Source organism: Sinohyriopsis cumingii, chromosome 16 (genome assembly GCF_028554795.1).
Source record: "Sinohyriopsis cumingii isolate HCF-2022 chromosome 16, ASM2855479v2, whole genome shotgun sequence".
In the NCBI taxonomy this organism is placed as follows: domain Eukaryota; kingdom Metazoa; phylum Mollusca; class Bivalvia; order Unionida; family Unionidae; genus Sinohyriopsis; species Sinohyriopsis cumingii.
Window position 1 is genome coordinate 47,800,661 of NC_142976.1, and position 22,035 is coordinate 47,822,695.

Consider the following 22,035-nt stretch of genomic DNA (forward strand, 5'->3'; position numbering starts at 1 on the left):
AGCAAACCTTCTGACTGATTGCACTTGGTGCATGTAAGAAGTCTATTGATTTTGGGGTTGAAAGATTAAAGGTCAATATCTCTGTGACAGTGAAGTGAGAAAAATGGTCTCTAAACAATAGCGTAACACAAGTTCTCAATCATGTACAGTAATTAGATTGCCTGCACTCGAGGCTAAAAAAACTGTCAGTTTTGGGATTAAAAGGTCAGAGGTCAAGATCTGATTGACAGAAAGAATATATATGGTTCTGCATAATTACATTATTTTTAAGTGATATACTTGGACCGCACATTGTGATAGAGGTCAGTCAGTAATCTCCCACATTGTGATAGAGGTCATTGATAGAGGTCAGTCAGTAATCTCCAACATTGTGATAGAGGTCATTGATAATACACTCAGTCAGTAATCTCCCACATTGTGATAGAGGTCATTGATAGAGGTCAGGCAGTAATCTCCCACTTTGTGATATAGGTCATTGATAATACACTCAGTCAGTAATCTCCCACATTGTGATAGAGGTCATTGATAGAGGTCAGGCAGTAATCTCCCACATTGTGATAGAGGTCATTGATAATACAATCAGGCAGTAATCTCCCACATTGTGATAGAGGTCATTGATAAAACACTCAGTCATCAATCTCCCAAATTGTGATAGAGGTCATTGATAATACACTCAGAAATTAATCTCTCACATTGTGATAGAGGTCATTGATAATACACTCAGTCAGTAATCTCCCACATTGTGATAGAAGTCAGGCAGTAATCTCCCACTTTGTGATATAGGTCATTGATAATACACTCAGTCATTAATCTCCCACATTGTGATAGAGGTCATTGATAGAGGTCAGGCAGTAATCTCCCACTTTGTGATATAGGTCATTGATAATACACTCAGTCAGTAATCTCCCACATTGTGATAGAGGTCATTGATAGAGGTCAGGCAGTAATCTCCCACATTGTGATAGAGGTCATTAATAATACAATCAGGCAGTAATCTCCCACATTGTGATAGAGGTCATTGATAAAACACTCAGTCATCAATCTCCCAAATTGTGATAGAGGTCATTGATAATACACTCAGAAATTAATCTCTCACATTGTGATAGAGGTCATTGATAATACACTCAGTCAGTAATCTCGCACATTGTGATAGAGGTCATTGACAAAACACTCAGTCAGTAATCTCCAACATTGTGATAGAGGGCATTGATAATACACTCAGTAATTAATCTCCCACATTGTGATAGAGCGCATTGATAATACACTCAGTCATTAATCTCCCACATTGGGATAGAGGGCATTGATAATACACTCAGTCAGTAATCTCCCATGTCAACCATACCATTCTTGTGCCTCCATTGATGGTTGTTAAAAATAAGGTGGGCATGGAATATGCAGTTCAGTTTACTCTTGTTATGTATGCTATGAAACTATTCAAGCAGGATGTGAAATCTGAATGCTCAAGTACTGCTAGATGACAAAATAAAAACATTAAACCACCTAACACTGGCCCCATTGTTACAGATGTGTCTCAGCACAAGAGCTGATTCACTAATTTCAAAATGTTTGATCTCACATAACTTTCCTACAGTGAAGTTTATAATCTAGAAACATTTTGGCTTTATCCAGTTGTTAATATCTATACATACATGCCGCATTTAATTACTGAGAAATTCTTGGTATGATTTTCTTTGTTTTGGTATTTTGAGTGTTGAGTTTGCCTTTTGTATTAAGGCTGTTTTGTCAATGGAGCCTGGTCAAAAGAATAAAAAAAATCTTGAATATGAAGCATTGTAAAAAAGAATACAAATTTAAACTATGAAACTGGCAAAAAAAAAGAATACAAATTTTTAAACTATGAAACTGGGTGAAAAAAAGAATACAAATTTTTAAACTATGAAACTGGGTAAAAAAAGAATACAAATTTTTAAACTATGAAACTGGGCAAAAAAAAGAATACAAATTTTTAAACTATGAAACTGGGTAAAAAAAAGAATACAAATTTTTAAACTATGAAACTGGTTAAAAAAAGAATACAAATTTTTAAACTATGAAACTGGGTAAAAAAAGAATACAAATTTTTAAACTATGAAACTGGGTAAAAAAAAAGAATACAAATTTTTAAACTATGAAACTGGGTAAAAAAAAAAGAATACAAATTTTTAAACTATGAAACTGGGTAAAAAAAGAAGACAAAATTTCTTTATTATAGAGCATGGTAAATTGTTTTACAAATTTCCTTACTATGGAGCCCAGTAAAATGGAATACAAATTTCTTGCAACTTCTAGTACTGATGAAGAAAGACGAGAATTCAAAATTTTCATCAGAAGAAATCACTCCACAAAAAGCTATTGTATGTAAATCAGGCACAAGAACTTTAAATTCCTTTATCCAGTTTTATAAGATCTTAAATTCTTTATGGTTAGATAGTTCCATAATAGCTGTACAGCCTTCAAAATTAAGAAATATTTGTGATAAAGAAAGGGACCTTTTGGTGGTCAGTACCAAATTTTGGTTTTATACAGAAACATGTTTTTAGCCATGAACATGCTGCATACAGATTTAATATATGAAGGATTTCATACATTGTGTTTTTAACATTATCTAGATTACATATTACACACATCTGCCTGAGGAGCCCCTGGTGGCAGAGTGGTGTAAAATGCTCACCTTTGCCAATCACTGCCATCTCACCTCTGTCTGTATGGGTTCAAGTCTCGGGCTCTGCCAATGTGGGTATATGATAAAGCTTGAAATCAGCTTCCCACTATTACTGAAATAAAAAAAAAAGGGGTGGCTGGTTCTGGCCAGGGTTTTCCCACCTTCTTCCTCCACCAGTTATACTGATTGACATGTATAGACTATTGTGTGCTGAAAAATGATGTGAAACCCACAACAACAACAACAACATAATTTTCATGAAAAAGATTACCAGAATTTCCATATTTCTAATTTATTGAATATTATAGGAAATGCAAAAGAAACCCCATTTTATCTTAGTACAATAGCAGAAAGAAAACAAAAACATTCAGAACATTCAGATGAAGTCTGTGTGTGTGTTTTTAATTTTTAATATAGCTTTAACAATTTTTCAGTCATATCGCCACAATGTCTGCATTGTGGCAGTTTATAGTGATATCTGGCACTGGGGTATGATGCTGCAGACATGAAGCATCATGTCCCATCCAGTCACACTATCCTGACACTAGGCCGACCAGTCCTAACACTAACCTCTTAATGCTGAGCACTAAGTGAGGAAGCTGGCCATATCATTTGTATAAGTCTTTGTTATAACTTGGCCAGAATTTGAACACCCAGCCTCCTGCATCAGAGGCAGACTCTTGAACTACTTAACAGGTTACCAGAGTGGTCAAATGAAGTCATGTCTGCATATATTAATTGAAATGAGCATTGCCATTTTCTGACTTTTGTTATTTATTTATTTATTTATTTCATGTGATTTCAGATATTTCCTTCTTTTTTTGCATAGATGAGAAGATAAAAGGCAAAAATGCAGGGACAAATTCAAAAACAACTATAATTAATGCCAAAGGAGGAATCGTATCTCTGGGGAAACACAGCAAAAGCAAAATTGTCCATATCAGTGATGGTGTAGTGAAGGCAAATAAAAAGAAAAGGAGGAAGAAAAAATCAAGGAGATCTCATAAAGGTGAGCTATCACACAAACAGAATATGGTTTACACATCAATTTCACCAAACTAACTACTTACTTATGAGTCCAACTGCAAACTACACAGACTCAGATCTGCCATCACCTAATCTGCCAACAGATCATGGTCTGTGCAGTTTGTTAGAAGTAATCAGTAGAACAAACAACATAGACCCTGATATACTTGTACATTATGCTATTGCAGATTAGGATCATTTTTGTTTGCAGTTTTTTACTCAACTTATAAGTGAGTACAGTCCTACCCACTTATATCGACAAGCCTCCTATTTCGACAAAAAAGCCATGTCCCAGTCCCATGGTCTACTATTACTACCAAAATTGTCATGCTTATGTCGACATCGAGATAAAAAATAAATGTACATGTCGACAGAAGCTGTTGGTCCCAGCTTGAACAAATCCTTTGTTTTCTAATAATTTATGTCGACAAGCTGCCAGTTCCGACCCATACTTTGTTCAACAATTAGTTGATCTTGCTGCCAGGCTTTAATGTCATGATTGGAGAAAAAAACAGGCTTTTGTTTGGTCCTATAAAGTTGGCCTCTTGCAGTGACTTAAATAAAAGCAATGAAATCTGATCGATTCTTGCATTTTCCAAAGTGATCAGTGATTAAAACAAGTTTATTGTGCTGTGAAAGTTTCCGTTTTAACTTTATTTAGCATGTGTCAGTGTATACAATAAATTGCCTTTATTAATCATATCAGCCAGATATCTCTTGTTTGATTTTAAGCGCTTTTCACAATGACTTCTGTAACTAAATACATGTACTGTTTAAACCAACTTGTTCACATGTTTTCATTTCCCTGTGAATAGCCCCATCCCCTTGGTAGCCTCAATAAGATGGGAACAGACTGACCAAAATCTAGGACAATTTAAGTACATGTACTTGAAGCATGTAAATAACAACTATGCAACCATGTGCTGATACCGACATTAAATATCAACTCTGAATATCGTAGTGAATGTTTTTCATATCAGGATGTGACCGATGCAATATTTTATTGTGGATTTTATTACACAAAGGTCACCAAAATGTAATTTGTCAATATAACAGTGTATTTCACACTGGTTTTGTCTTCATGTACTCAAAATGTCCATTGTTTGTTTTCTGAAAGTGTAAGTGCTACTCACTGATGACAGGTCACCCGTTACTGACGAATTTAACTTGTATTTTTTCCTCCATCCCACCTCCCCCCACTTATCTCAACATCTGCCTATGTTGACAATATTTCCTTGAGCCCGAGGATGTCGACATAAATGGGTAGGACTGTATATACAGTAAGAATAAAGTTTGCAAATGTTTTTTATCTTCTTATTTTCTCTTTTCATTAATTTTTAAGAAACAGATTTTATAGTCTCCTGAATTCTTGTTAGTTTTTTCTTTGCAGAATGCTCGAATGCTTACTGCCTTCAGAATATAAATATATAATATTTTTAATATCTTAGAATTTTACTAATTACATTTTATACGATCTATATACAGTTAAATGAGAAATAGGCATCAGTGTCTAATTCATCTTTAACTACAATGTCATTCATAAAACTTTGATTGACATTTCTAATTTCATGGGCAGATAAAAATCAATAATTTATATTTAACTTTGATGCACATTTCTAGTATTCAGGGGTGGACAAATCACTAATTTGTATAAAACTTTGTATAAAACTTTGATCATCGTTTCTACTATTCAGGAGTGGACAAATCAGTAATTTGTATAAAGCTGTGATGCACATTTCTAGTATTCATGGGCAGAAAAATCACTAATTTGTATAAAACTTTGATTTTTCCAGTATTCAGGGATAGACAAATCACTAATATGTTTAAAACTGTAATAATTGTTTCATGTATTCAGGAGTGGACAAATCAGTAATTTGTATAAAACTCTGATGCACATTTCTAGTATTTAGAGGTAGACAAATCACCAATATGTTTAAAACTGTAATAATTGTTTCCTGTATTCAGGGGTGGACAGATCACTTATTTGTATACAACTCTGATATGCATTTCCAGTATTCATGGGTGGACAAATCACCAGTTTTTAAAAAAAACTTTGATCATCATTTCTAGTCAGTATTCTGGTAATCCACCTGACAAATCACCAATTTGTGTAGTTGTCGTAGTTGTCCAAATGATTGTAACTCACTCGTCCCAAAGAAGAATACATGGAAACATTTTTCCAGAGTTCTGTAGGTAATTTAGAATAGTTCAAATCATATAACCTTAAGGATATTCTATACTTCTTTCTTTGATTATCTTGTTAAATGTAAGCTATGTAGGCATACCTACAAATCAAACCTGATTTGTGAGGTTTTATTTTTTGCCTGAGCTCCTTGCTAAAAACAAAATGTCTTGATAGTTTGGACCCGCTGTAATATCAAGCATTCATCGGGTGCTGGTAGATATTTTTTACAAGAGTGATTACAGGGACAAGTATCATCGGGTGCTGGTAGATTTTTTTACAAGAGTGATTACAGGGATAAGTATTGGTTGGAACTCACTTGTTGCATGGACAAGTACTTGGAAATATTTTTCCTGAGACGAGTCTGTTACTTCGAATAGTTCAAAATAATATAACTTTAAGGATGCTCAAAATTTTCCTTTCTCAGTCAGCATGTTAAATGTACACTATGTAGGCATACATACAAATTGAAGCAGTTTGTGATTTTTTATTTTTCCGTTTAGATCCTTGCTTAAAATTTTAGATAATATAGGGTCAGACTTCCATAGTAATGAAACACACTGAAGGTAAAAACTTAACTCAGACTAAAAATTTAAAAATCATTTAGAAATAGCTCAATATAATGTACATCTGACTTTCATATTCATATTAAAGATTGCCTAAATTGGTTTAACTCTAACCCCACAGGAAGAAAATATATTTTAAAAAATCAGATATTTTGAGTACAAGTTCAGTTTTTGTTCTTTGATGGTTTCATGATGATATTATTGATCAACTTCCATTTTGTAGATGAAAATCCTGAAGATAAAGCTCAAAGACATCCCAATGAAAGCGATAATAATTGCTTGGGAAACTTTCGTAAAATGAATGACGAAACAGATGCAATCTACAACCTTCGATTGGTCTTGAAAATTGCCGAGTCAGTGGGAATTATTCGCTCTCCAAGTGTTACAGGCACAGGCTTCAGAGTTGGAGAGTGCTACATCATGACGGCAAGACATGTTGTAATGGATATCATTAACTCAGGTAAGTTGAAAAGTTTCATAAGCATAAACTGTGACATAATTTGGCATGGTAATTAAATTTGCAGAAAATAAATCTGCAGCCACAGAAATATTTGATCCAATATCCTTCTACTGTTGAGTTTGTGACCAAAATTTGTATTTCATATTTAATCGCCGTTGATTCAAAATTAGTAAATGAAGTTAAAGAGAGTGTTGTTGTAGTTTATTAATATTGTACATAAATCAAATCACTTCATGTGCACTTTTTCTTTCATAAGGAAATTAAGGACTTAGCATGAAATAGTTAGGGATGGAGAATGGGTTGGGTCAATGACTTGAGTGTGATTCAGTACATTGCTTTTGTTTTTCTCTATTTGAAGAAAACTAAGACCTTAGTGTGAGGTAGTGAAGGGTGGAGGATGGGGTTGGGTTGATGACATGGATATAGCTGGTAGTGTAGATATACAATTGGTGAAACTGCTTTCCACAGATGCTATCAGCCAAGTGTCCATCTTTCTATGATTGTTTTGACCTTTATCTCGGAACACACTCCAGATGGTAGGGTGGCAGTAGCAAGCAAGTACTGCCCATCTGTGATGGCTGCCATATTTTGTCATCACATCTGAGCCAGAGTCAACAAGACCTTTTCTCTGCAGCCGTGCTCATTGCTTGTACAGATGTTTAATGTGACCTTCCTTTTATTCTTAATGCACTAAGAATCCTCCATCTGCCATCAAATATGGGCACAATTACTAAAATTTTTAAAAAATCCTTTAAAGATTTTCATCACAGTTACTAAACAGAGTGACAGAACTTGATAGAAACCATCGGCTTGAAGTCCTTTGAAATTTTAATTCACTCCACATGGCCATGTTTCTATCATCCATCCCTAAACAATTGTTTGTTACTGCTCTGGGGCTCAAATTTCTGATCTTGCTTTGACAAACTTAGAATGTTAGTTTATATCATCAAGATCTCAGATCAATTTGATAACAAATGCAATCCAAGCACTTAAATTAGGCTTTTTGTTTGTGATTGACCATGCTTGTTACTAGAATTGTGTACCATGAAAAACTGCAGTATTTCGTGCCAATACCATGATATATACCACAGTGTACCAGTTATATTAAGGACCAACAATTTAATGTTATGGGAAAGTGGCCTGACAATGTATTATTTAATTTCCTTTTGTCAATAGTGGAAAATATATCTTGCTCTGATTTTTAGCAAAATAACATATTCTGTCCATGATATTATTTGAGATAAAAGATAATGTGAAAGACATCATGCTGACATTAGAGAGCCTATTCATAAAAATAGGAAATGTTGTTACTAAAGTCTTCCATTTTCTAGATACAAAAATGATATAATAGGCAAGGAAACTTTGAGTGGGATGCCAATGCCTGGGCAAGATATTTATTAGATAGGGTGAGTAAACATAAAAGACAGTTACTCAACAAACGTGAACATATATTGAGAAATTATTGCAAGTTCAGACAGAAGACGTGTACTAATTAAAATTATAGGATGATTTACATTCTTACAAAGGAATATATATACTTAAGAATTTCATATATACTAGTAAATAACTGAAACATTATATGTGGGTTTCCTTCCTTAGATTTTTTCTTAAAGTTTGATTTAACCCAAATATGTTTAACAACATTCCATTTGGTTACCACATCACATGGGACACATGTCAAACATGTGATTAAACATTAATTTGTGACAAATACAACATATCTGTTAAAAACAAATAATTTTAAAACTATTTTGTCATTATTAGTGAAAACCCAACTTAATATAAATAAAATTATAACAAGATTCTGTGGGAATTTTTGTACATTCCTCACTGACAGAAAATACATCCATACTGGTACAGTAAAAAATGTACAGTGGCACATACCACCAGGAAAAATACAGTGCCAGCTGTAAACATTTACACAGGTAATACCATGCACCTGTACTTGTTACCACTCCACATTTCTGATACAGTTTTGATTAAACTTGGAATGTATGCTTATTTGATCAATGTCTGGGATGATTTCAGTAATGAGCAAAATACACATGTCAATGGGGTGACATTACATTTGAACTTGTTGACACTCAGGAAGTCATATTTCTGATGCAATTTTGATCAATTTATTTTCTTTGAAGAAACTTTTCTTCTGCTTTGTAAGAAATAGAAGGGAAGTAAACAATACTAATTTGACTATTTGAGAATATTAGGTTTGGAGTTAAAGAGAGCTCTTCCATTTGAAACAATTGCAAACAGATAAATACAAAATATTTAGTGTACAAGATGCATACACTTCAATAGAACCATTATTGAAAGTTAGGTAAATAATACACCTTAGGGGTTAAAAGAAATAATTTGTAATTTATAACTTAAAAAAGTATAAGATAAAAGTATAACAAGTAACACTATAAGTTATAAGACAGAAGTATAACAAGTAACACTATAAGTTATTAGAAGTATAACAAGTAACGCTATACGGTATAAGATAGAAGCATAACAAGTAACACTGTAAGTTATAGGATAAAAGTATAACAAGTAACACTATAAGTTATTAGAAGTATAACAAGTAACACTATAAGGTATAAGATAGAAGTATGACAAGTAACACTATAAGTTATAAGATAAATGTATAACAAGTAACACTGTAAGTTATAAGATAGAAGTATAACAAGTAACACTATGAGGTATAAAATAGAAGTATAACAAGTAACACTATACTTTATAAGATAGAAGTATAACAAGTAACACTGTAAGTTGTAAGATGGAAGTGTAACAAGTAACACTATACATTATAAGATAAAAGTATAACAACACTATACATTATAAGATAGAAGTATAACAAGTAACACTGTAAGTTATAAGACAGAAGTATAACAAGTAACACTGTAAGTTATAAGATAGAAGTATAACAAGTAACACTATAACTTATAAGATAAAAGTATAACAACACTATAAGTTATCAGATAGAATTATAACAAGTAACACTATAAGTTATAAGATAAAAGTATAACAAGTAATAATGTAAGTTATAAGATAGAAGTATAACAAGTAACATAAGGTATTAGATAGAAGTATAACAAGTAACACTATAAGTTATAATATAGAAATATAACAAGTAACACTATAAGTTATAAGATAGAAGTATAAAAACAAGTAACACTATAAGTTATTAGAAGTATAACAAGTAACACTATAAGTTTTAAGATAGAAGTACAACAAGTAACACTATAAGTTATAAGATAGAAATATAACAAGTAACACTATAAGTTATAAGATAGAAATATAACAAGTAACATTATAAGTTATAAGATAGAAATATAACAAGTAACACTGTACATTATAAGATAGAAGTATAACAAGTAACAATATGTTATAAGACAGAAGTATAACAAGTAACACTATAAGTTATTAGAAGTATAACAAGTAACACTATAAGTTATAAGAAAGAAGTATAACAAGTAACACTATAAGTTATAACATACAGGGATGGTCCTGGCTTTTAAAAAGCTGTCGCCAAAAAAATCGCCAACCTCAATATTTTGTCGCCAATTTTCAAAAAGTGTCGCCAAAAAAAGTAGTGTACATTTTTCCAAGTGTTAATTTAGTCTATTAATGTAACAGGCAATGAAAATTACAAAAGATGGATTAGTTAATACTTTAATTACAAGAAGCATTAACAAAATGTTACAAAGTCTTACATGAAGATCCGTCGCGATTTTAGGGCTGCCCACTTGTTGAATGCAGTTTCAAAGTCTAATTTTTCACATCTGTACATGTTGATTCTCATTAAATTCTCGAGAGATGAGATGCAGAGCTTATTTCTGATGTCAGTTTTTATGAAGTTCATCTTACTGAATCCACGTTCACAGTGTACAGTGCTGACAGGTGACACCAGTAGTCTCTCAGCAGCCCCCCCCCTTTATGGCTAGCTTCACAAAGCTTGTAGCGAATTGCTTCCTAAATCCCAAGAATGATCACTGAATGCTGTATAAATTTTCTCGACAAGAAAAATAGGATCTCCATTCCCACGAATGAAACTTACACGAGTCAACACCTGGCAATATTGGACCGTATATATAAGCATAAATTCACACCCAACTTAGGGATTCTTTCACTCCTGTATTTTGAGAAATAAATAATTATTATTAATTATGCAAAACTGTTCTCTTTTTTTTGCTATTTCTTGTTGCGGAGTTTAAGTCTCTGCAGCCGTAACACAGGACTGATGGCAAAAGGAAAAGATCAATGAGTAAAATGCTGCACTGGCGACAGATGTAATTGTGATTTAGATTGATTCCATTTGCTTTGTAGTTATACACAGTTGTCGGTACTTCAAAGCTTATCAGTTTTCTGTGAAGGTTCAGCAAAACTATTGTATTCGTATATGTATAAAAAAACAGAAGGATTAGCCATTCAATTAATTGTATCTGTTCTATTCGTGTCTTCAGAAGTCGGTCAGTTGTAGGTATAGTGCGGTAGCATGATTGACTGTATCGCAGCATACAGTACTCAGCCCAGATGTCAGCATAAGCAGATTATGATGTAACAATGCACTGTAAAGATGGGGTTGTCAATAAGAACAAAGGATTGTTTGTGTAACAGATTGATACCAATGCATTGCTTAGTCAAGTTTGTGGCTTCCTTTCGTTCTGCCTTTTAATTTATCCAGTCCAAATCCGTGATTGTATGTACAAATTAAATAACTAAAAAGTATGTCGCCAAAAAAATCACCAGATGGGATATTTTTGTCGCCAATAAGGAAAAAAAATCGCAATTTGCGACATTGGCGAAGCCCAGGACAATCCCTGACATAGAAGTATAACAAGTAACACTATAAGTTATAAGAAGTATAACAAGTAACACTATAAGTTATTAGAAGTATTACAAGTAACACTATCAGTTATAAGATAGAAGTATAACAAGTAACACTATAAGGTATAAGATAGAAATATAACAATACTATAAGTTATAAGATGGAAATATAACAAGTAACACTATAAGTTATAAGATGGCAGTATAACAAGTAATACTATGAGTTATAAGAGAAGTGTAACAAGTAACACTATAAGTTATAGAAGTATAACAAGTAACACTATACGTTATAAGATAGAAGTATAACAAGTAACACTATAAGTTATAAGAAAGAAGTATAACAAGTAGCACTATAAGTTGTAAGATAGAAGTATAGCAAGTAACACTATAAGGTATAAAGTAGAAATATAACAAGTAACACTATAAGTTATAAGTTATAAGTATAACAAGTAACACTATAAGGTATAAGATACTATAAGTTATAAGATAGAAGTATAACAAGTAACACTATAAGTGGAAACAATAGTTAAGATTAGTATGTAACACTCATCAGTCATAACCATAAGTCACTATTATAGTTTTGTGTTGCAAATGGCTGAAGATAGAGTTCAGAAGTGAGCGACAAAGCTTAGATGGACTCCGATGTAGAAATACTGTATTCAAGTCCCAGACCAGGCTTGGTCAGCTTCCATATTGTGTTAAACACTACAATTATAATCCTTATTGGCAAAATTGCCTTTAAGGGCTGAGCCCAGCAAATCCGAAATGCTGCTGCACACATCTGATGCCCACCAATAATCAGAAATGCCTTTAAGGCAAAATAAATAAAAACAAGCTTTCCCCAACCAAACCTAAATATTTTAGTGCTCCAAGAAAAACATTTTATTTATATTTTTAAAAAATGTCCAATTTAATTCAGTTGGAGAGAATTACTTTCTATAAACTCTTAATACATTTAAAATTGTTAAATATTTAGAAGCAACTTAAAATATTTAGTTATATGGAGTTGTACAGCTGCTTTTATTGCTATGTCAAAATCCCTGAAATATTTGTCATTTATATTTTGTCTAATGTATTGTACGTTATTTAAATGCATTGCATGTGTTCATTGCCATCACACAAAAAATATATGAAATTTGCATACTGGATTTTTAGCATTTCCTAAAACAAAATACACCCAGAATGCATTTCTCTTCATATACTCCCTGATCTAATTACCACAGTTAGTCATCAAAAGAATTTTAAAAAATCTTAACTGTAATTTCATGTGAAAGCCATGTAACTAGATCACAACTTATAGCTTTGTCTGTAAATTTAACTTTACAAATCATAGATGAATTATGTTATAAGCAAGAGACTATGCATATTTAGCCTTTGTCATTGAATATACTATTTACATTGTCTGATTATCTTGTTATCTTATCTATCATGTTGATCAATATTATAACTTTTTACATTGTATAGATCATGGTGCTTGAAAGTTTTTGTATATTGCATAAACATTTTCTTACATTACTATTATTATTATTATTATTGATATATGCCCATGATTTAACCTTACATTGCTAATCTGGTGTTCAATTCGGATGCTCGCTCCATATTTCTCTATCACACACTCATATTGGAAATGTTTTTTACTGACATCCAAATGTCTGTATTCCAGTATCCACCTAAACCATCGTGTATCAGTTACAATTATTCATCTTGATCGTTGTCCATTCATTAATGCTAAAGAGATTTACAATGCATGAAAGAGTGGTATGTAATGTATACCAACTGTATTAGTGTTTTGCTCATTGTTTTGGGAAATAACTTGTTTGATATGGCATATGAATGCATGACTTCCTGACAGCCTGGATGTATCCCTATGCCACATCAGACTTGCTCATTCTGCTTACTCAGAACAAAACAGGCACCTAGTTCTGTATAGTTAAATCCCAGTGATGCTTCAGCTCTCTAGCATTTTTCAAAATGTTGCTAAATGTTTAATTCTTAATTGTTTCATCATGGTTTGATTCTTTGTTGCAGTTCCTCGACGACTTGAGCAACCAACAGAAGACAGAGTGAAAATCCTGGAAGATCCAACTGTGTACATTGACTTTGACTATGAGTTACCAGATGGTCACTCTTATACTCCAGAAGAGAGAAAGACACATCGCTTCAACTTTGAACCAATTATCTGCTATGAAAATGATGTACTTGATGCCGCTGTACTCAAACTGAAGCCAAACAATCTGGCAACAGGTTTAAATTTTCCACCTAAACTTGTGAACTTTGCAGAATCAGAGAACATGTCTTTGTATTTTGTTGGGCACAACAGAGGTGAGATCAAGGAGTTTGACAGATCAACACCAAAAGAAAATCTGACAGGAAAAATGTTTAAAAAGCTTCAACATTGGAGCATGCAGCACCAAGTTGGGAGTCGGATAAAACGTCCAGGATACACGGGGGCAGACAATGGCAGCAAAGTCTTGTTTGATTGCACTTTTAACAAAGGAGCATCTGGATCACCTGGTTTCATTGTTAGTAAGCACAATCACATGCCTTATGTGGTAACCATGCTACTGCGTGGATATCCAGACTGGCTATATGATGACACTGTTCCACAGGAAGAAAAAATAAATATCCCAAAGGAATACATTTTTGAGCAGGGCGTGTGTTTGACAGAAATTTGTTATGATATGAGATTTCGGGATGAAAGACTGGCAGAAGATATATTTGGACCCAAACGCCAACACTGACTTTACCCAATAAGCACATGAAGTCCTCTGATCATTGTCAGTTCAGATGATGATGAGTTCGTAAATACTTTAAAATAGGCATAAGCCAGAAAATTATTTGGGAGAAGAGGCTGACTAAAACCTATTATTTATCTTATGTTTCTGAATAATATTTGTTTCTTGTGTTGGTTTTTAAAAACGTGGGAGAAAGGTTAAAGCATAATTATTAGGTAAAAAGCTTGTATTGTATGCTTTTTGAAAGAACATCCACATTCTTAAACACTAAACTTTTGATGATTGAACAGTTTTCATACTGAATATTTTACCTCAATCATAGCTATCTATTGTGAATTTCATTTGTTATATATATTTAATTTGAATTGTGTTAGTTTTTAAAAAACCAATTATTTCATTATATGCTATTATATTGTAACAATATGTGTTGGACTTGTCCAAAACAAAATTTATTTTCTACTTGACCTGAATTAATTTCTTTTAATTCTGTAAAGAAGTAATACATAGTTAAAATATTATCTGTTTGTATGGATTTAATATTAAGAGTATTATTAATAGAAGTAAACATGTTAATTTGGGCCTGGATCTAGGGTTTTTGGGACTCTCCTGGTTTATCTGACATAGTCCAAGTTCTGTATTATAATTTTAGTAAGAGACCTTCTAATTATCACTAACACTTTATCCTGTAAACATTTACAACCTTCCAGATTGAAATTTAATAGTTTTTATTATGAATGCTAATTGTGACCCGAGGTCATTGATTGATTGATTGATTGATTGATTGATTTTTAACGCCGCATCAGCACTGTTAGGCTATTTAGCGCCAAAAAAGGTGTTATTTGTATAATCTTTTAAAAATGATAAAAGGTCCTATATCGACCAGCCATATAAAAAAACAAATGGTTGAAATTAAAAATGGTAAGATGGTAACCGTGCAAAATAAAGCTTCCTGATCAACGGGAGATGTAAATGTTCTCTGTTAATAAAAAAAGATTGATTGATTGATTGATTGATTTTTTAATGGCGCATTAGCACTGTTAGGCTGTTTAGCGCCAAACAAAATGTAATTTGTATATTATTTTAAAAATTATAAAGATCCTATATCGCCCAGCGATATAAAAGAAGAATTGGTTGAAATTAAAAACGGTAAGATGGTAATGGTGAAAAATAAAGCTTCCCGATCAACGGAGGATGTAAATGTTGTATGTTAATGAAAAATGATGAAAAGGTATTAAAAAGGGACAGTATATATATTGCATAAAACTGCACAAGGTGATAGCATAAAAGTCAGAGTTTAGAGTAAATATTTACGGCTTTCAGGAACTCTACAGTACGAGTGATGTTTATAGTAGCAGAAAGTTCTTTCATGTCATGCACAATGTAATAACGATTGCGCGTAGGTTGTAGTTCGAAGCACTATATCATAAAGTGCTTGACAGTGAATGGTTCATTGCAAGAAACGCACTCTGGTGGGTCTTCACCTTTTAGTATGTGGGTGTGGGTGATATAAGTATAACCAATTCAGATTCTTGCTATGACTACCTCCTCCCTACGAATGGTTCTGTACGAAGGAGTCCATTCTCCTAGAGTTGGCTTGATTGCTTCAAGTTTGTTATTCACGGCATCATTCCATGATGCCTGCCACTTCTGACGAAATAACTTTCTGATACAAGGTTTAAAATCAGTATATGGTATTTTAAAATCAGATGGTTCTTGAGTAAGGGCCATTTTAGCAGCGCGATCTGCTTTTTCGTTACCTTTAATGCCAATGTGGCTAGGTTTTGATTGATTGATTGATTGATTGATTTTTAACGGCGCTTCAGCACTGTTAGGCTATTTAGCGCCAAACAAAGTGTTATTTGTATAATCTTTTAAAACTTATAAAAGGTCCTATATCGACCAGCGATATAAAAGAACAAATGGTTGAAATTAAAAACGGTATTTTGCTGTAGTTGTCTTTCAACTGTATGCATGTGCTTTGATCGATAGCATATGATTGACTGATTGATTGATTTTATTTTTAACAGCGCATCAGCACTTTAAGGCTATTTAGCGCCAAAGAAAGTGTTATTTGTATAATCTTTTAAAAATTATAAAAGGTCCTATATCGACCAGCGATATAACAGAACAAAAGGTTGAAATTAAAATGGTAAGATGGTAACAGTGCAAAATAAAGCTTCCCGATCAACGGGAGATGTAAATGTTAATGAAAAATGATGAAAAGGTTTTAAAATGGGACGGTATATATATTGCATAAAACTGCACAAGGTGATAGCATAAAAGTTAGAGTTTAGAGTAAATATTTACGGCTTTCAGGAACTCTATAATACGAGTGATGTTTATAGTATCAAAAAGTTCTTTCACGTCATGCACAATGTAATAACGATCGCGCGTAGGTTGCAGGTCAAAACACTCTATCATAAACTGCTTAACTGTGAAGGGTTCATTGGAAGAAATGCACTCTGGTAGGTCTTCACATTTTAATATGTTGGAGTGGTAACCAACAGTATATTATATTGTGGGAGACACTCAGCTCGGTATTTCTGACGAGTATGTTTTTCGATAATGGGTTCTCCAGTTTTCTATTGTGTAGTGACTGGAGCATTGATTGATTGATTAATTTATTTTCAACGGCGCATCAGCACTGTTAGGCTATTTAGCGCCAAACAAAGAGTTATTTGCATAATCTTTTAAAACTTATAAAAGGTCCTATATCGACCAGCGATATAAGAGAACAAATGGTTGAAATTAAAAACGGTAAGATGGTAATGGTGCAAAATAAAGCTTCCCGATCAACGGGACATGTAAATAAGATGAATATGTATTAAAATGGGACGGTATATATATTGCATAAAAGCTGCACAAGGTGATAGCATAAAAGTCAGAGTTTAGAGTAAATATTTACGGCTTTCAGGAACTCTATAATACGAGTGAAGTTTATAGTATCAGAAAGTTCTTTCATGTCATGCACAATGTAATAACGATTGCGCGTAGGTTGTAGCTCGAAGCACTCTCATAAAGTGCTTGACAGTGAATAGTTCATTGCAAGAAACGCACTCTGGTGGGTCTTCACCTTTTAGTATGTGGGTGTGGGTGATATAAGTATGACCAATTCGGATTCTTGCTATGACTACCTCCTCCCTACGAATGGTTCTGAACGAAGGAGTCCATTCTCCTAGAGTTGGCTTGATTGCATCAAGTTTGTTATTCACGGCATCATTCCATGATGCCTGCCACTTCTGACAAAATAACTTTCTGATACAAGGTTTAAAATCAGTATATGGTATTTTAAAATCAGATTGTTCTTGAGTAAGGGCCATTTTAGCAGCGCGATCTGCTTTTTCGTTACCTTTAATGCCAATGTGGCTAGGTAACCAACAGTATATTATATTGTGGGAGACACTCAGCTCGGTATTTTTTACGAGTATGTTTTTCAATAATGGGTTCTCCAGTTTTCTATTGTGTAGTGATTGGAGTACTGATAGCGAGTCGGAGAAGATGATACTGTTTAAAATATGGTTCTTTCCTATATGTTGCAGAGCAAGCTCTATTGCTCTGATTTCGGCTGAAAAATTGATGCTCCATTTGGTAAGCGAACTTGCTTTGTGAGATTTCCACAAACAGAGGCTGCAGAAGCCTTTTCCTCATCCTTTGATCCATCAGTGTAAGTTCTGGTGTAGTTTTTAAATTCGGTGAGGAGTTTATGGTAAGAGATGTGGAAGACAGAAGGGTTTGTTTCAGATTTTTTCCCATCGTGTAGTGTAAAACGTACTTTTGGTTGTTTAAGCAGCCAGGGTGGTGTTTCGGAGATGGACGTTTTCTGAATTTTAGAAAGATCTATATTTGTAGTGTCAAGGCTGGATGATATTCTGATGCCAAAAGAAGGTATGGCATTTGGTTTATTTTCGTATAAAGTTTTGCATTTGGGTTGAAAAACAGCCGAAAAAGCAGGATTCAGAGGGTTTGATTTTAATTTGAGAGCATACTGTGCGGAAAGCATTTCTCTACGATGCGATAACGGAGGTTCATTCGCCTCAGCTAGAAGGCTTTCACACGGGGATGTTTTAAATGCTCCCCGAGCCAGTCTTATTCCCTGATGATGAATTGGATCAAGCATTTTAAGATATGACTTTCAGGCTGAACCATACACAACGCAACCATAGTCTAGTTTGGAGCGAATAAACGTTCTATATAAATTTAGGATGACTTTTCTATCAGCACCCCAGTCAGTGTGCGCTACTACTTTAAGTAGGTCAAGTGCTTTTAAGCATTTGGCTTTCAAGTGTTTTAGGTGTGGAATAAAAGTCAGTTTTCTGTCAAAGATAATACCCAAAAATTTTGTTTCCTCAACAACTGGAATAGGTGTTCCGTCCAGCGTGAGTTTAGGTTCATCGTGGTGTCGTCGTAATTGACAGAAATGCATACATACCGTTTTTGATTTCGAGAATTTGAAACCGTTCGTACTAGCCCAATGTTGAATCTTGTTGATATTTTGCTGTTGTTGTCTTTCAATTGTATGCATGTGCTTTGACCAATAACAGATGAGAAAATCATCAACATATAGTGAGCAATCCACACCAGGAGTCAAACACTTGGTGATATTATTAATTTTGATATTGAAAAGTGTCACAGACAAAATACTGCCCTGGGGCACACCCATCTCTTGCTCGTGCAAATCTGAGAGAGTAGAGCCGACTCGTACCTTGAATTCTCTGTCTGAGAGGAAGTTAGATATGAAAGAGGGCAGATGGCCTTTTAGACCTAGATCGTGCAGGTCTTTTAGTATCCCGTACTTCCATGTTGTGTCATAGGCCTTTTCTAAATCAAAGAAAACCGCTACTAAATGTTCTTTCTTGATAAATGCATCGCGAATGAATGTTTCTAGTCTAACCAGATGATCGTTGGTGCTCCGTCCATAACGAAAGCCACTTTGGAAAGGAGATATTAAATTGTTAGTTTCCAGGTACCATACAAGCCGAGAATTGATCATTCGTTCCATTGTTTTGCACATGCAGCTTGTGAGTGCAATAGGTCGATAGTTGGTAGGATCTTCGCAATCTTTACCGGGTTTGGGAACTGGTATTACTGTTGCTTATTTCCATATTTTAGGGAGGTTACCAGTAATCCATAAATCATTGAAGAGTTTCAAAAGAGATGTTCAAGATGATTCTGGAAGATGTTTTAAAAACTGGTAATGTATTTTGTCAGGCCCAGCGGAAGTATCATGGGCCTTGTCTAAAGCCTCCATAAGTTCTGATAGTGAAAACAGTTGTTTGTAGCTTTCCGAGTTGTTGGATGTGAATTTTAAACGTGACTTTTCTTTTTGAGTTTTCAATTTTTGAAAGGCTTAGGAATAATTAGATGATGAGGAATTTTTAGAGAATGTATCAGCAAGAACATTTGCTATGTCACGTTTTGAGCTAAGATTGTTATTGTTCACTTTTAGATGTCGGAAAGAATTGTGTTTTCTCTTTCCGTTTATTTTGCGGATCGTGTCCCAAACTTTCTTAATTGAGGAACGAGAGTTTAAAGAGGAAACATATTTCTTACATGATGCTCGTTTACTTTCTTTGATTGTGCGGCGAGCTTTGGCCCGGAGAATACGATATTTACTTAAATTCTCGGATGTCGGATGATTGTTAAATTTTTTCAAGGCTTCTCGGCGTTGCCGTATGGCGTCCTAACATTCCTTAGTGAGCCAAGGTTTTAGGGTTCTTTTACAGTTTGTTGAGGACTTGGGGATAGATTCTTCTGCAATATCGGTTAAAATAGATGTAAAATGCTGAATGGGGTCGTTAACATTGAAAACTGTATCCTCATTCAGCCTGGTTTTACAGAGTGTTTCGAACTTGGCCCAGTCGGCCTTCTTTAAATTCCATTGTGGAATTACTTCATCAGTTTTAGAGTTATGATTTACAAGGGAGATTGGGAAGTGATCGCTGCTGTGAAGGTCATCAGCGACCTTCCATTCATAGTCCAAAAGCAGCGAAGGAGAACAAATTGTCAGTTCGATGCATGTGTATGTACCCGTGCCTGGATGTAAATATGTAGGTGTTTTGGTATTATATAGACACAGATCGTGTCTAGAAATAAAGTCTTCAACCTTGTGACCTCTGTTACTTATATGATTTGATCCCCATAAAATGTTATGGGCATTAAAATCCCCGAGTAAAACAAAGGGTGCGGGAAGCTGTTGAACAAGATTGTCGAGTTCGTTTGGTAATAGGTTCGTGTTTGGTGGTAAATAAATAGAGCAAAATGTAATCACTCGATGTAGAGTGACGCTTACAGCAATGGCTTGTAAATTGGTATTTAAACGAATGAAGCTATGAGGAGCTCTGTTGTTCACAATAACAAACTCCTCCTGATGCCCTATCAACATTTGGAGAGCAGGTGTTAAACAGGGAGCAGTTTTTAAATGTGATATTGTCCGTATCTTTCAAGAATGTTTCTTGAAGGCATAGTTCCGCAGGATCATGTTCGTTTAAAAGCAGGAGAATATCATTGTAATTTGCTTTAAGTCCTCGACAATTCCATTGTATGATAGTGTTTTTCATTATAAATTTAAATTAAAGATCGTGGAGCTAGGTTAGACCTTTCGCAGAGGTTATTTGTTTGGTTATTTCTCTGTTGGAAGTACGGGGGTGAATTTTTTGTTGTTAAGTCTGGAGCTACCTTGAGCGCACAGAGCAGATTCTTCTGCATCCGTGCTCTCAATGTCTCCAAACCTGTTATAAAGTTTGATGGGGTCATCTGACCCCTTTTGTTATCTGTTTCCATGAGATTTTTTACTTTTTGGTGATTTCGGTGGTTGGGTATTATTAAATGTAGTCTGAGTAGATGCCGTGTTTTTCTGAGTTTGATAATGGGGGGTGTTTGAATTTGGTGTTGAATCGGGTGCTTCTGTTTGTGTTTGAGCGTCCTTCGTTGTTTTAGGATTGCTCTTCACTACAGTGGAGAAGGATTGGCCACGATGGGCTGTTTTCGCCTGTACAAGTTTTCTGGCTTCTGGATAGGGAATATTATTTGTGTATTTTACCCTCTGAATTTCCTTCTCCTGTTTCCAGGTATCGCAATCCTTGGAATTTATGTAGTGCTCTTTTCCACACTTGACACAATGCGGAGTTGCTCTACAGTCAGCTTCCTGATGGGAATTTTCTCCGCATCGGCCACATATTTGGGTTTTAGAGCAGCGGTCTTCGTGATCGCCGTATTTTTGACACTTATAACACCGAAGGGGGTTGGGAATGTAAATCTCTACCTTTACTTGCAAAAAGCCAACTTTGACCACTTTGGATACAGTTGGCCTGTTGAAGGTGAGTACAATGGTGTTGGTGTCCTGCAGATTGTTATTACGTTTAATACGTATTCGTCGGACTGCAGTGAAACCTTCACCTTTCATTCCTTCGATAATATCAGAGTCAGTGACTCCAGCCAAGTCACGACAGCGAATCACGCCTTTGGACGTATTCAGTGTGGTGTGAGCGAATGAGGTTACTGGGATATCAAAGAACGTTTTCATTTTCCTGATATTGTCTGTATGACCTCATTGCTCACACTCAATAAGAAGACAACCCGATTTCAACTTTTTAACA

At 34.4% G+C, this 22,035-nt stretch overlaps 1 protein-coding gene across 3 annotated transcripts in view; it reads left to right on the top strand.

The window, feature by feature from the left end:
* LOC149780360 (uncharacterized) overlaps positions 1 to 15,442 on the top strand; it is a 36,110-nt gene extending 20,668 nt beyond the window's left edge. For all 3 annotated transcript variants that reach the window (XM_089937257.1, XM_089937256.1, XM_089937255.1), the window contains 3 exons: positions 3,492 to 3,671; positions 6,660 to 6,896; positions 13,734 to 15,442. In XM_089937257.1, the coding sequence (XP_089793383.1) occupies positions 3,492 to 3,671; positions 6,660 to 6,896; positions 13,734 to 14,446 (1,130 nt within the window). In that variant the 3' untranslated portion in view covers positions 14,447 to 15,442. The remainder of the gene's footprint in view (positions 1 to 3,491; positions 3,672 to 6,659; positions 6,897 to 13,733) is intronic.
* The last annotated feature ends 6,593 nt before the right edge of the window (positions 15,443 to 22,035 follow it).